A 15,961-nucleotide genomic window follows, 5' to 3' on the forward strand; every position below is an offset into this window, starting at 1 on the left:
TTTGGCATATATAACCTGTTAACTGCTGCATAGTAGTGTTAGACGCTCAGTTGTGACCAACTCTTTGTGACCCATGGACTGTAGCCCACCAGGGTTCTCTGTCCATGGAATTCTCCAGGCAAGAATATTGGAGTGGGTTGCCGTTCCATTCTCCAGGGCATCTTCCCAACCCAGAGATCGGACCCAGTCTCCTGCATTGCAGACAGATTCTTTATCACCTGAGCCACCAGGGAAGCCCATATATATGCATTAGCATACAATATTTATTTTTCTCTTTCTGACTTACTCCACTTTGTATAATAGGCTCCAGTATTGTTATTGATGTTATTAAGATGCTATGATAAACATTTTTTTCCCAAAGTGAGTGCCAGTTGTTTTCTAAAGCTAAATTGCTAGGCATGGGAATTGCTGGGCTAAGGTGCAAGGTTATTTTAAAGTTTGCCTTCTGTAAAAGTGAAAGTGAAAGTCGCTCAGTCATATCCAACTCTTTGCTCCCCCGGGGACTGTACAGTCTATGGAATTCTCCAGGCCAGAATACTGGAGTGGCTAGCCATTCCCTTCTCCAGGGCATCTATTCCCAACCCAGGGATTCAACCCAGGGTCTCCCGCATTGCAGGCGGATTCTTTACCGCTGAGCCACCAGGGAAGGCCTTGTGTTCTGTAAGGTAGTAACAATTTTCATTCTCCCCCAAAATATGTAAGCTTGTTTCTCCATATTCTCACCAATAGCCATTTCCGATCTTTTAAACTATTTGCTAAGTTGAGTGAAAATAAACCTTATTTATTATTATTAATGTTTAAAGTCAAATAGCTTTGTGAAGTGAAAGTCACTCAGTTGTGTACGACTCTTTGCAACCCGATGGACTATACGGTCCATGGAATTCTCCAGGCCAGAATACTGGAGTGGGTAGCCTTGGCACCCTGCAATAAACACTGTACTTTCTTTCATCACAACCTGGTGTCACTAGACTGGCTTCTTCACATCAGGTAGCCTTTCCCTTCTCCAGGGAATCTTCCCAACCCAGGGATCGAACCCAGGTTTCCTGCATTGCAGGCAAATTCTTTACCAACTGAGCTATCAGGAAGCCCAAATAGCTTTGTACTATATCTTTATCGGTTATTTTGCTTTTTGAATGGCCTGTTCAATCTTTTCCCATTTTTCTTTGAGGCTGTCTTGTGAAAGTGAAAAGTGAAAGTGAAGTCGCTCAGTCATGTCTGACTCTTTGCGACCCCATGGACTGTAGCCTACCGGGCTCCTCTGTCTATGGGATTTTTCTAGGTAAGGGTACTGGAGTGGGTTGCCATTTCCTTCTCCGGGGAGGTTGTCTTACTCATTTATAAATATATGAATGTTATGATAGTGTTTTTGTAGTTTCCCTAGTCTGGCTTTTTAACCTCCTGTTCTGAGCACGAGTTTTAACAGCCAGCGATAAGAGCTAAACGCTACCACAAAGCGAGAGAACCTCGGGCGTCCAGGGCCCGGGTGGGCGGGGCCAGCGTGTCTAGGACAGGTTGTCCTCGCCCCATTCCACGCCTCCACCTCCGGGGGGCGGGGCCAAAGGACGCTAGGTCTGAGCGCGCAGTTGCCATAGCGGCCGTTGGGCGGGAGGCTGGCGCTTCCCAGCTTCAGCACCCAGAGGAGAAACGAAACCGAGAGAGCAGAGGTCTCTTACGAGCATCGCCGACGTGCGTAACGTTGACGTAAGACGCCAGCGAAGCCTTGAGGCGCACGCGCAGTGCGTGTGTTAGGGCCTTTGGGCCTCCGTTCGCCGGCGTCTCGCGGGGGAGCGGACTGGAGTTGTGCTTCCGGTTTGCGTGTTCTTAGGGCGGATCCTGCCTCCTTCTCGACTTTCCGGCGCGCCACCTCCCATCCCTGTGCCAGGGGCTCGGAAGACGTGAAGTAGCGATGCTCTTGGGAATCATCCCCAGGAGTGGAAGTGGAGAATGCCCTCCTTGAGTGAGGAGAGAGAGTGAAGCGCAGCCTCTCTAGACTCTGGGGGCTGAGGTGGGCGTGAGCGAAGGTAATCCAGGGCCACTTTCTGAACCCGAGTCTTCCTTCGACTTTCCAGTGGATTAGGCAGAGGCTTGGGCTGGGTCAGGGGCTGGGCCGCTCGAATGGAACTTGAGACTCATTTCCACCTAGAGGAAACGAGGTTTGGAGTGCCCCTGGCGCAAAGTAAGGCGCTGGATACACACGAGGCATTATTTTCGCTGTTGCTGTGAGGAGGTGGAGCTGTTGGCACTTCTTAAAATTCCTTTGCAAGTGTTAACTGGAGGAGTAACAACTATTAATGAAACTTTGTGTTAGGCCGGTGAATTTTGCGGGTATTCCCTTAGTAGCTTTGGGCTGGGGTTACATGACTTCCTACTCAATTCTGCAAAACAACAATGATAAAACTGACTGACCCTCGTAGCAAAATGATGATGCCACAAAGCTCTGTGGAGTGCTTCATAAGAGGGACAGAGGAACCTTTCCAGAGGATTATACTGAAAACTTTTTCCTTGTATCTCGTAAACCATATGCATTTTTGTTTTTGTTTTGTGTGAGGTGCTAGAGTGACGTTGAAGTCCTTAGCTAAGACTTATATTTAGAACCTGATCAGAGGCACGCCTTTTGGGCTAGTCTGATATCCCTTTAGTTATTCCATGAATACTTAGAATGCTTTCTGTGTACTGAACATAGTTCTAACTTCTTAATAAGTGAGTAAAGAAAACAAAGATCCCTGCCCATTGCAGCTTAGGTTGTAGTTTTGGGAAGACATAAAAAATAGTAAACATAAATAAGTAAATTCCCTGGTGGCTCAGACGGTAAAGCGTCTGCCTGCAATCCCGGAGACCCGGGTTCATTTCCTGGGTCGGGAAGATCCCCTGGAGAAGGAAATGGCAACCCACTCCAGTCTCTTTCCTGGAAAATTTGGCCTCCACAGTCCATGGGGGTCGCAAAGAGTTGGACACGACTGAGTGACTTCACGTTCAGTTTTTCACTTTCACTTTCATATGTTAGAAGGAAAAGAGTGTCATAGGAAAAAACAGCAAAGTTCTTACCTTTACCATTGTTAATGGAAGATGCAATTTTAAATTAGAATGTCAACGCAGGCTTCATAGAAAAAATGACACTTCTGTAAGTTCTTGAAGGAGATAAGGGAAGGGAAGAGTATTCCAGGTGGAGGGGCTGACTGTCCAAAGACTCCCCTTGCTGTGTGTCTGGGCTTTTAAGTGAACAGCAGGAGAGCCTGTGGGGCTGGAACACAATGAGAAAAAGGAGTAGTGGGAGAAAGTTAGGTTAGACATGGGGTGGGGTTGGAGAACAGACATCTTCAAGGGCCTTGTAGGCTCTTGTAAAGGCTTTGGCACTTACTCACTTTGAGTGAAACGGGGAGCCATGGCAGCACAGTTTTGAGCAGAGCAGCCATACAATCTAACTTAGGTTTTTCAGAGTTACTCTAATGGGTGTGTTTCAGAATAGAATGGTGGAGGCAAGGGTAGAAGGAAAGAGAGGAGTGAGAAGGCTGTGGCAGTAGTTCAGAAGAGAGTTGGCAAGTGTTTCTAATCAGAAGGTTGGTAGCTGGAGTGAGTGAGAAGCAGTTGGATTCTGGGAATTTGGTAGTAGGAAACAGTGTTTGGATGAGTTGTGTGTTATCAACCTGAGCATTTTTCAACATGATATACAGTTTATATATAAACATATATAATTTTGGTCCATGTTCCACAGGTATAGGTGGGAAGAACAGTGGAGTGTTTGAGTCACTTTAGTTGCTCTCCTGTGAAAGTAATTACTTATTAGCTTAGGTAAGATTTCAGAGCTTACTTACAGCCATTAATTGATGACTAAAGTCAGACTTTTTCCAAAATAGAATATAGTTGAAATCTAAAAGTTGTAGTTTCCAGTAAGCAAAGTGTGAATTAGGATAGAATAACTTGTTGTAGTACTCGTGCATTTACTTTTAATTAAAATTTTAGTGAATGTGAAAATGCTTCCTTTTTGCCTTCTTTCAGAAATTTGTCTAAATAGTCTAACAGTTAAAAAAAATAGATCTAAGGTAAGATAAATAGATTAATAGGTAATTGTGACTGTTTTCCACAATTTTGGGGTAAATATACCATGGCAAACAGAAATGACTAAGATAATTGTTACTTCAGTTTGCAAGCTCGTGGGCTTTCCTGGTGGCTCAGACAGTAAAGAATCTGCTTGCAATGCAGGGTACCTGGGTTCAATCCCTGGGTTTGAACGATCCCCTGGAGGAGGGCATGGCAACCCACTCCAGTATTCTTGCCTGGAGAATCCCCATGGACAGAGGAGCCTGGCGGGCTACAGTCCATGGGGTCGCAAAGAGTCAGACACAACTGAACAACTAAGCATAGAATGGCACAGACAGACTTGTAAGTAATTTAAACAAAATATAAAAGGATGGAAAAGTATTTTGAGTACAAAGTAAATGCTAATACAGCCTTCTTCTGTTACTGTTTATTGTGGTGCTCACTCATCTTTTATCTCCTGTTTTAATCTTCATACTGATGTAGAATGTATTGAATATGCTAAGTAAATGCAGAAGTCATGAACTGAAGCACCTGTTGCCAGCAAGTACCATGTAATACTCATTGCTGTCTCTGCTGGAATTTAGAACATTTCCAACACTATGCTGTTAAGCCTTGCTTCCTTCTCTTGCACCCCTTTCCGTTTCCAGTGGACAGATGTTTTTGGTTTCTTAGACAGTATTAGAGCACAGAATGTAGAGTGACTATTTGTAATTTGTATATTCATTAAGGATATCTCTTCTATTTAAAATTATTCTATCAAAGTATATTAAGTTTTTGTGGCTATAAAAAGATAATATTTTATAATATAAACATGGAGCTATCTGACCGACCATATGAGGCAGGAATCTGAAGTTTAGAGACATACTAGGGTGAACTATAGGTTAGTTTCAGTGTTGAGCAAGAAGCTAACCTGTCAAGTTCACCACAGTTGACAAGTAGTATGGTGATGGGTGTTTGCTGGTGGGTACCTTTAGGTCATTTGGTACCACCAAAGTGCGTGACTTAGCAGGAGTCAAACCTGGACAGAGGACATATTTGGCAGTTCTCATAGGTGAGTTTAAGTGGGTGGGGACAGAGAGGTCATAGCAGGACCGGTTCTGGGTTCAGGTGCTGGAGTCTCCTGGAAGGAAGTGAGATTTGGAGGGAGCTAAAAAAACAGAGCTATAAGTCACTTGTTAATAGTTTGAGCAAAAGGATAAATCTTCCTCTAAGCATGTGTTTGGGTCGCTGTGGGTAGTCTCAGCCATGGGTGCAGAACTTTGGGGAGGAACCAGGTGGGTTACTTTAGTAATAGGAGCTGCCATTCACTGATGAATGTTCTTTTGTGTATGCTAACGCGTTTCATCCTCATCTTAAAAGATAATACCTCAAGTTTTTAAAGAACTGATGTGAATTATTTACCCATGGCCACTTTACTAAGCTGTAAATAACAGTACTGGAATTTGAGCCTAGGTTTATTGGACATCAGTGCTTTTATTCTTTCTTTATTCCAAATTGCCTCAATATGTAATGAATTGTACTCACGTTATCTACCTATTTTATGTGATTTGTCATGATTGTGATCCAGTTTGCTGTGGATTAGATTTCAGTTACTAATAAAATTTGATTCACTTAATTGTGTGTTTTCTTTTTCTAGATTTTAATTTGATTTGAAAATGAGTAAGTGCAGAAAGCAACCACTGGGTTCAAGTCCTGAGACATTCAGCCCAGATGTTCCTACTGACATTATTGAACTCTTTGCCAAGAACTTTTCTTATGGCAAACCACTTAATAATGAGTGGCAGTTACCAGATCCCAGTGAGATTTTCACCTGTGACCACACGGAATTCAGTGCATTCCTTGATTTGAAGAACTCCTTAAATGAAGTGAAAAACCTACTGAGTGATAAGAAATTGGATGAGTGGCATGAGCATACGGCTTTTACTAACAAAGCTGGGAAAATAATTTCTCATGTGAGAAAATCTGTAAATGCTGAACTTTGTACTCAGGCATGGTGTAAGTTTCATGAAATTTTGTGCAGCTTTCCACTTATTCCACAGGAAGCTTTTCAGAATAGAAAACTGAATTCTCTACACCTTTGTGAAGCTCCTGGAGCTTTTATAGCTAGTCTCAATCACTACTTAAAATCCCATCGATTCCCCTGTGATTGGAATTGGGTAGCTAATACTCTGAATCCTTACCATGAGGCAAATGACAATCTTACGATGATTATGGATGACCGACTTATTGCAAATACCTTGCATTGCTGGTACTTTGGTCCAGATAACACTGGTGATATCATGACCTTGAAATATCTGACTGGACTTCAGAATTTCATAAACAGTATGGGTACCATTCACTTGATCACTGCAGATGGAAGTTTTGATTGCCAAGGAAACCCAGGTGAACAAGAAGCTTTAGTCTCTTGTTTGCATTACTGTGAAGCTGTCACTGCTCTGATGACTCTTGGAAATGGTGGCTCTTTTGTTCTGAAGATGTTTACTTTGTTTGAACATTGTTCCATAAATCTTATGTACCTACTAAACTGTTCTTTTGATCAAGTTCATGTTTTCAAACCAGCTACTAGCAAGGCAGGAAACTCAGAAGTCTATGTGGTATGTCTCTACTATAAGGGAAGAGAGACAATCTATCCTCTTTTATCTAAGATGGTGCTGAATTTTGGGTCTGAAATGACCAAGAAGGCTCTTTTTCCCCATCACATGATTCCAGAATCTTTTCTTAGAAAACATGAAGAATGTTGCATGTTCTTTCATAAATACCAACTAGAGACTATTTCTGAGAACATTCGTCTGTTTGAGTGCATGGGAGAAGGGGAACAAGCAAAGCTGAATAGCTTAAGGGAGTATGCTGTTCAGTATTTCATGCAAAAGTTTCAATTGAAGCCTCTTTCCAGAAATAACTGGCTAGTGAAAAAATCTAATATTGGCTGTAGTACAAATACAAAATGGTTTGGGCATAGAAACAGATATTTTAAAACCTACAATGAAAGGAAAATGCTGGAAACCCTTTCCTGGAAAGATAAGGTGGCCAAAGGGTACTTTAACAGTTGGGCTGAAGAACATGCTACATATCATCCTGGGCAAAGTTCTCTTTTGGAAGGGACAGCTTTCAATCTTGAGTGTCACTTATGGCAGGTTTTACAGGGAAAGAAACTGCCAAAGGTAAAGTGTTCTCCTTTCTGTGATGGTGAGATTTTAAAGGCTCTTAATGAAGCAGTTGAAAAGTCATTAGGAGGAGCCTTGAATTTTGATCCTAAGTTTAGGCCAAAACAGCAGCATTGTTGTTCTTGTCATGTTTTTTCTGAAGAATTGATATTTTCTGAGTTGTTTAGCCTTACCAAGTGCCTTCAGGATCATCAGGATGAAGAACCCAGCACCCAGATAAAGTGCCTACTAGTGGGTTTCCCAGCTCTCCATAATATCAAAATGCACATACCATTGGAAGTTCGACTCTTGGAATCAGCTGCACTCATGACTTTTAGCTGTTCATTGCTTCATGATGGAGACCCCACTTACCAGCAGTTATTTTTGGACTGCGTACTACATTCATTGCAGCAGCTTCATACAGGAGATGTTATGATTTTGCCTGTACTTTCTTGTTTTACAAGGTTTATGGCTGGTTTGATCTTTGTACTCCACAGCTGTTTTAGATTCATCACATTTTCTTGTCCCATATCCTCTGAGCCCCTGAAGACTTGTGCAGTTCTGCTTTGTGTTGGTTATCAGGATCTTCCAAACCCAGTTTTCCAGTATCTGCAAAATGTGAATGAATTGTTGAGAGATTTGGTTAACACTGAGGCACCCCAACAGGTTTTACAGTTTGTGCCAATGGAGGTGCTCCTTAAGGGTGCACTACTTGATTTTTTGTGGGATTTGAATGCTGCCATTGCTAAAAGGTATTTGCATTTGATTATTCAAGAAGAGAGAGAAGAAATCATCGGCAGCCTTCAGTTATGAAGTTGATCTCCTTTCTGAGATTTAACTTGATGGCTTCTTACAGTTTCCATTGTTATTGCATTCTTTTGCTGTTAATTTAAAACCACCTATTTTGAAGAAAGGCTAAGTTTTGCATCATTTAAAGTCTCATTTTTTTCCGGAAAACCCATCGGCTAGTCTGACCCATAGGGTATATACACACACAGGCATAGAGCTTCCTATATGGTAGAAGATACGTAATGATGGTATTCATCCTCACACAGAGAAGTGTGTATATGCTTGGACATACCCATGCGTGCTTATGCAGTTTAGTTGGTTTTATTTATCTGCTTAAGATTTGCACCTGTGTGCCTTCAGGTTAGATTTTTTTCCAACTAATTTTCTCTCAATGGCTAATACTGTTATGAATTGATAGAGGTCTTTGATGAAAAGAGATGAGCCACTTCTCAGCAACATTAATTTACTTTAATATTGACCATGTCAGTTACTAATTTGGGGAACTCATCATTCTAGATATCTTGATATGTGCCATTCATTGCGTTTAGGCCACTGATCCAATTTACTTGTGTGGTTCAAATGAAGCTACTGTGCTGTTTTATAAATATTTTACTAACTAAAGTCCAACTAGAAAGGCTATCAGGACAGCTTTAAACCAAAGATCATATTTAAAACAAGGAAGAATTATTGTGTCTAAAACAGTCTTATATGGGTGAAAAGTTTCATTTAGCAATAGAGTGGTGATTTTTAGCTTCCAGGAAATAATGTGTGAACAAAAAGATTTTTTTAAATTGCAGAATAATGTTTATGGTCTCATATTGGGGACACACAAATGTGATGAACGTAGTGAATACTGAGAAATTTTGATGGTATGGCATGAACATTTTTTTAATCTTCGCAAATCCTTTTTTCCACAATGAAAGTAGCACTTTACCAAAAGAATAACCATGTGATGTTTATTTTTCAATTATGTTTGATTTCTTTTGCATTAAATGTATCTGTCAGTATAATCAGGCTATTATGGCCAGCTTTTTTAAGTAGATCTTTGTTACTTTGAAATTTCACAAGGTGAAGAATATTTGTATTTTCACATGTACATTTTATAGAGATTTTTGTTATATAAAAAAATAAATATTCTTTGATGTATTTTGTTGATAAATATTAACCTGAAGTTTTTCATGTTCTTTGCTATTTTGAGTTCCATTATAAACTCATGAATAAAGTCTTTAGCAGAGAAATTTTGTGTTCATTCTTTTAAAGAGAATCATGGGGGAATTTAAAAATATAACTTGGAAACACTTTTTCTTTTAAGGAAAGCTTTAATGGAAGTTAATGTTCCTTCATTTTCTCTGATTTGTATTCATTAAAATTTATTCCTTAATGTTGTAATATTTACAGAAGCTCTACTTCAGGAAAGAAATGGAATACTTAAGGGACAGAGGAAGAGGTTATATTTAGTTCTTGACAGGGAGGATGTGAGTGCTGGAGGTAGATTTCTGAAAGAAATGTGATTTCCTACTGGTGACTTTATGAAAGCTGTTAGAGTTGTGTAATGGTAGACATGGATGGAGGAGCCTGGTGGGCTACAGTCCGTGGGGTTGCAAAGAGTCGGACACAACTGAGCGACTTCACTCAATGGTAGACATCTGATAGAAAATTGGTTACCAAGAGAGAATTAAAAACCACTCTTGGGAAACCATTTTGCACTTAAATAGACTTTATGCCTTGGTTAATGTGGTCCAATACAGTGACTCAGTTTATTTTTACCTATTTTAACTATTTGATTAGAATGAAGTTGAAAGCCTAGGGCCAGGTTCTGATAGTAAAACTTTTTAATTTAAGCCCCTCAAATAAGTATTGAATGCTTAGTTGTTTTTACTGTTAACCTGTGTTGGGATATGTAACATACTGGTATATACTAGAATGTATTTGGTTTTTAGTCAGCGTTTGGGATCAGTTACTTTTCATCTGACTTATTGAATTCAGAGTTGCTCTAGAGGTGAGATAGAACTCAAGGAAGATTCAGATTGAACGGGGTGTAGCTGACAGGTACCAGTGATTTGTAGAAATTGCTCTGAGAAAAAGGGAAGGAAAAATAATGTCTGAGAAATGAATAAGAAAGTAGAGGAAGACCATAAGATGAGATGATTCATGTAGGTTATCAAGGTAGTTCAGTTCAGTTTAGTTGCTCAGTCGTGTCTGACCCTTTGTGACCCCATGAACTGCAGCACGCCAGGCCTCCCTGTAAAAATTTTTTTGGGGGAGGGTCTTGAAATTTTTGACTTAATTGTGATGCTTTTTGAAAAGAATTTTTAACAGCCAGAAAATTTGAACATCACAGTTGTGTTTCCTGACAAACTCAGAGAAAGCGGTCTTAAAATACACTTAATTTCTTCAATACTGTTTTATGTTTTCCAAGAGAAAAGTCAGTTTTGTATTTTAGTGGGAGCTTTTATATATCATGGTCATGTCAAAGTTTTGAAAATTTCTGAGTCAATGTAAGATCCAAATTTGTGGACTTTCTCCATCTTTACAGTCATTATTTTGTTTAAAAAGATTTGCATTAAAAGTTTTTTTCTGCTCTGAAGATATCTAAGTGGAACAAAAGTAACAAGTTACTAGAGCTGAAAAAAAACTTTATGCTTTTGTTTTTTTATTTAATCTTTGATGAGAATACAAGTCCTTTTAAACATTTAAACCTCATCTTTTATTTCCAGATATTTAATTGAATATTTTTAACATTTGTTAAGGTACTGTGGTGTGAGTATATGAAATACCTCACTTTTTTTTTAATACCTCACTTATTTAGAATGAAAGTGTTGATTATAAACCCAATTAAGTTCTTATTTTTCTTGTTTAAATACTTAATATTTTTCATTGATTCTTTAGAAAGGGCAATGTATTTTGTTTAGTGTATTTTTGCTTTTTAAGATGAAAGTAAGAAAAAGGAGGTGTTTTAGTTTTGTTTCATTTTTTTGAGTCATTTTAAGCAATATATGATTATTACTTTTTATGAAACCAGTACATGCTTATAAAGATTTTAACCGAAGCATGAGAGAGTTTCTGTTAATTTTTATGTTCTATAGCCCACCAGGCTCCTGTGTCCAGGGGGTTTTCCGGGCAAGAATACTGCAGTGGATTTCTTCTCCTGGGGATCTTCCTGACCCAGAGATTGAACCCGTGGCTACTGCCACATCTCTTGTGTTGTAGGAGGCAGATTCTTTACTGCTGAGTCACTGGAGAAGCCTAATAAAAAAATAAAGCCATTAATTACACTGTTATAATTAGGTCTTAAATTCCGTTTATAATCTGTTTTAATACAGTTTGAACAAAACTTAGATTTAATATAGTAATATCTAGTATATCCTTTATTAAAATGATGAAAAATTATTATACATAGATGATACTATAGATTTTGCAGGGCCTAGCTGAATATTTGTTTGCACATAGTTACTATTGCAAAGAGACTCAATTATTTGGTAATAGGCCTCCCCACCTTTTTTTTTCCTTAAGTTAGATTCAAACTCATTTCTGGCTGATCTTAGCAGAATTAACTATAGAACAAAAATTTCAAGGTTCCCGAATAAATTTCTGTTTGGATAGTAAATGCTTTTCTGATTGGCCTAATGGCCAAGTACCAAAAAGCTAAAAGCTCAATACTGCGTATAGTCGCTTATAATATCTTGGTATGTTTTAGGGCATGTGATTAAAACAATAATCCTCAATAAATTTATGATTTTGTATTTCTAATCAGTGTACACTTTATATAAAACAGTTTATATTAAAGTTTTTAATAAGAAGGAATTTTTCTCCTCATTCTGTTGTTTTTTCTTAGTTTTGGCCAATACAGAAAATGAAGGTAACTTATCTTTAGATAAGCACAGGTTTATATTGGAACATTTTGATTTATAACCACGAATATGGAAGATACCAACTTTTCTTTATGAATATGAAATATTTTATTTTATTTTTTCTACCATTAAACATATCTTTATTCATAACTGTACTTCATAAGTCATTCCAGTCAGACATTTTTGTAATTAGACTGAAGTTCATTGAAAATAATTTTTCATGTGAATAAAGATATTTGCATTTTCACCATGGTTGTCTCAAGCTGTGTTGCTCTTATAAAGAGAATTTTCACATCCAGTATTTGCTTCAGTTAGTTTCTTCTTAAAATGTGTTTTCATCTGTCAGAAAATGCAACATCACTTCCCATTGGCAAAATTAAGGGACTATGAATAGGTTAGTTTATGTCATCCATGAATGGGTAAGGTCTAAAGTTCCATGAGTTTTGTCTCAGCTAACATTAGTCTACTGAGTTTTTTTACTGAACTTTTCAAGCTGAGTTTAAGATGTATGGGAGAAATATAAAGGGATCTTTTAGTCATTTTCTGATCCAAATGTATCAAAGCCCTGTTTTTAATTAATACCTAGTGTGAATGCAAAAATTATTTTAACCCACAAGTCCATGTTCTGAAATTCAAGTACATGCTTTGAATATGAAATATTTTAGTGAAAATATTTGGAAATTACCAGTCACTGAGCATAGGTTAGCATTTGGTTTCATTCAGCTGAAAATTTTCTGTAGAAGTGTAATCTGCTTATGTTCACATAAAGGTTGTATGTGCGTGTGTTGCTAAGTCGATTCAGCCCTGTCCAACTCTGACCCTATGGATTGCAGCCCTCCAGGCTCCCATGTCTATGGGAATTCTCCAGGCAAGAATACTGGCGTGGGTTGCCATGCCTGCTTCCAGGGGATCTTCCCGACTCAGGGATCAAACCTGTGTCTCTCAGTCTCCTGCATTGGCAGGCAGGTTTTTTACCACTAGTGCCACTTGGGAAGCCCAGTAGGTTATATACTCAATTACAAATACAGTGTTTCTCTAATTTTCTCAAGATCTTGATTGTCGTGTCTTTATAGCGGCCTAATAGATTACCTAGGTGTAGTCATTCTGTGTTCACTTTTACCAAGTGCAGGGGCATGAGTTTAACCTGTTACCAGGGATTTAATAATATTTAATATTGCAGCCATCTGGTGATGTCCATCTGTAGAGTCTTCTCTTGTTTTGTTGGAAAAGAGTATTTGCTATGACCAGAGCATTCTCTTGGCAAAACTCTGTTATCCTTTGCTCTGCTTCATTTTGTACTCCAAGGCCAAATTTGCCTGTTATTCCAGGTGTCTCTTGACTTTCTACTTTTGCTTTCAAGTCCCCTATAATGAAAAGGATGTCTTTTTTTGGTGTTAGTTCTAGAAGGTCTTATAGGTCTTTGTAGAACCGTTCACTTCTTCAGCATTACTGGCTGGGGCATAGACTTGGATTACTGTGATACTGAATGGTTTGCCTTGGAACTGAGCAGAGATCAATCTGTCATTTTGAGGTTGCACCCAAGAACTGCATTTGAGACTCTTTTATTGACTATGATGGTTACTCCATTTCTTCTAAGGGATTATTGCCCACATAGATATAATGGTCATCTGAGTTAAATACATTCATTCCAGTCCATTTTAGTTTGCTGATTCCTAAAATGTTGATGTTTATTCTTGCCATCTCCTGTTTGACCACTTCCAATTTGCCTTGATTCATGGATCTAACATTCCAGGTTCCTATGCAATATTGCTCTTTACAGCATCAGACTTGACTTCCATCACCAGACATCCACAACTGGGTGTTGTGTTTGCTTTGGCTCTGTCTCTTCATTCTTTCTGGAGTTACTTCTTCACTGTAGCATGTTGGACACCTACTGACCTGGGGAGTTCATCTTTCAGTGTTCTATCTTTTTGCCTTTTCATACTGTTCATGGGGTTCTCAAGGCAAGAATACTGAAGTGGTTTGCCATTCCCTTCTCCAGTGGACCGCACTTGTCAGAACTCTTCACCATGACCCGTGATGTCTCTATCATGCCACCTGATGCAAAGAACCCACTCACTGGAAAAGACCCTGATGCTAGGAAAGATTGAAGGCAGGAGGAGAAGGGGATGACAGAGAATGAGATGGTTGGATGGTATCACTGACTGAATGGACATGAGTTTGAGTAAGCTCTGGGAGTTGGTGGTGGACAGGGAAGCCTGACATTCTGCAGTCTATGGGGTTGCAAAGAGTCAGACAAGACCGAGCAACTGAACTGAATATTGCAGCCACATTGTTGGTTTGTGGCTTAAATTTGTTATGACATAGTTAAGAAACACATTTGTAGAGATCGTTTTTTTTCTCTAAACTATTTATGTACACTATGCTGAGAAGATACTTTCATTTTAAAAAGTCTTCATAGCTTTGTGGATAAACCCATTTTGTTTATGTGTATATCTACATCGTTTTCCTCTTTAAGATTGTATGTCAACACCTAATTAATTTACTGGGAAGACAGATGCGCTTTTATTGTCTAGACTTTTGGGAGTTTCTATTCTGTTTCCAGTGAACTCCAGGGCTGAAAAATTAGTCTTTGTATTAGGCTAGGTGAGAAAATTCAAAACAAGCACAAACATCCTAATAAATTTCCTTTTTTTTTCTAGAGTAAACATTATTTCTGCAACTATTTAATAACTTTAGTAATGTTAATCTGTTCCTGAAGCTATTTTTATTGCACATACATTTTGGATTGTTCAGTTTGAAATTGATTGATTTTTCTATTCTCTAAAACATTTTATTTGTAGTATTATATATATTTTAATGAAGTAGAGGGCTTCCCTGGTGGTTCAGATGGTAAAGAATTTTGCCTGCAATTCAGTAGACCTGGTTTTGATCCCTGAGTCACAAAGATCCCTTGGAGAGGGTATAGCTACTTACTCCAGTATTCTTACTTGGAGAATCCCATGGACAGAGGAGCCTGGTGAACTAATAGTCCACACAGTTGCAAAGAGTAGGACACAACTGAATGACTAACAAGACACTATTGAGGTATAGTTGATGTACAGTTCAGTCGCTCAGTCATGTCTGACTCTTTGCAACCCCATGGACTGCAGCATGCCAGGCCTCCCTGTCCATCACCAACTCCTGGAGCTTACTCAAACTCATGTCCATTGAGTCAGTGATGCCATCTAACCATCTCATCCTCTGTCATCATCCCCTCTTCTCCCGCCTTCAATCTTTCCCAGCATCAGGGTATTATCAAATGAGTTAGCTCTTTGCATCAGGTGGCCAAAGAGTTTCAGCTTCAACATTGGTCCTTCCAATGAACACCCAGGACTGATCTCCTTTAGGTTGGACTGGTTGGATCTCCTTGCAGTCCAAGGGACTCTCAAGAGTCTTCTCCAACACCACAGTTCAAAATCATAAATTCTTTGGTGCTCAGCTTTCTTTATAGTCCAACTCTCCCATCTATACATGACCACTGGAAAAACCATAGCTTTGACTAGATGGACCTTTGTAGGCAAAGTAATGTCTCTGCTTTTTAATATGCTGTCTAGGTTGGTCATAACTTTCCCTTCCAAGGAGCAAGTGTCTTTTAATTTCATGGCTGCAATCACCATCTGCAGTGATTGTGGAGCCCCCCAAAATAAAGTCTTTCACTGTTTTATCTGTTTCCCCATCTATTTGCCATAAAGTGATGGGACTGGATGCCATGATTTTAGTTTTCTGAAAGTTGAGCTTTAAGCCAACTTTTTCACTCTCCTTTTTCATCAAGAGGCTCTTGAGTTCTCTTTCTGCTGTAAGGGTGGGATCATCTGCATATCTGAGGTTATTGATATTTCTCCCAGCAGTCTTGATTCCAGCTTGTGCTTCCTCCAGCCCAATATTTCTCATTATGTACTCTGCATATAAGTGAAATAAGTAGGGTGACAATATATAGCCTTGATGTACTCCTTTTCCTATTTGGAACCAGTCGGTTGTTTCATGTCCAGTTCTAACTGTTGCTTCCTGAACTGCATATAGATTTCTCAGGAGGCAGGTCAGATGGTCTGGTATTCCCATCTGTTTCAGAATTTTCCACAGTTTATTGTGATCCACACAGTCAAAGTTTTTGGCATAGTCAATAAAGCAAATAGATGT

At 39.1% G+C, this 15,961-nt stretch overlaps 1 protein-coding gene across 1 annotated transcript; it reads left to right on the forward strand.

The window, feature by feature from the left end:
• CMTR2 (cap methyltransferase 2) lies at positions 1,724–9,208 on the forward strand. The gene is made up of 2 exons (XM_005692231.3): positions 1,724–2,021; positions 5,675–9,208. Exon 2 carries the CDS (start codon positions 5,694–5,696, stop codon positions 7,992–7,994), a length of 2,301 nt encoding a protein of 766 aa, XP_005692288.1. The 5' UTR covers positions 1,724–2,021; positions 5,675–5,693; the 3' UTR covers positions 7,995–9,208.

The sequence above is a fragment of the Capra hircus genome, chromosome 18 (genome assembly GCF_001704415.2).
Source record: "Capra hircus breed San Clemente chromosome 18, ASM170441v1, whole genome shotgun sequence".
Lineage (NCBI taxonomy): Eukaryota > Metazoa > Chordata > Mammalia > Artiodactyla > Bovidae > Capra > Capra hircus.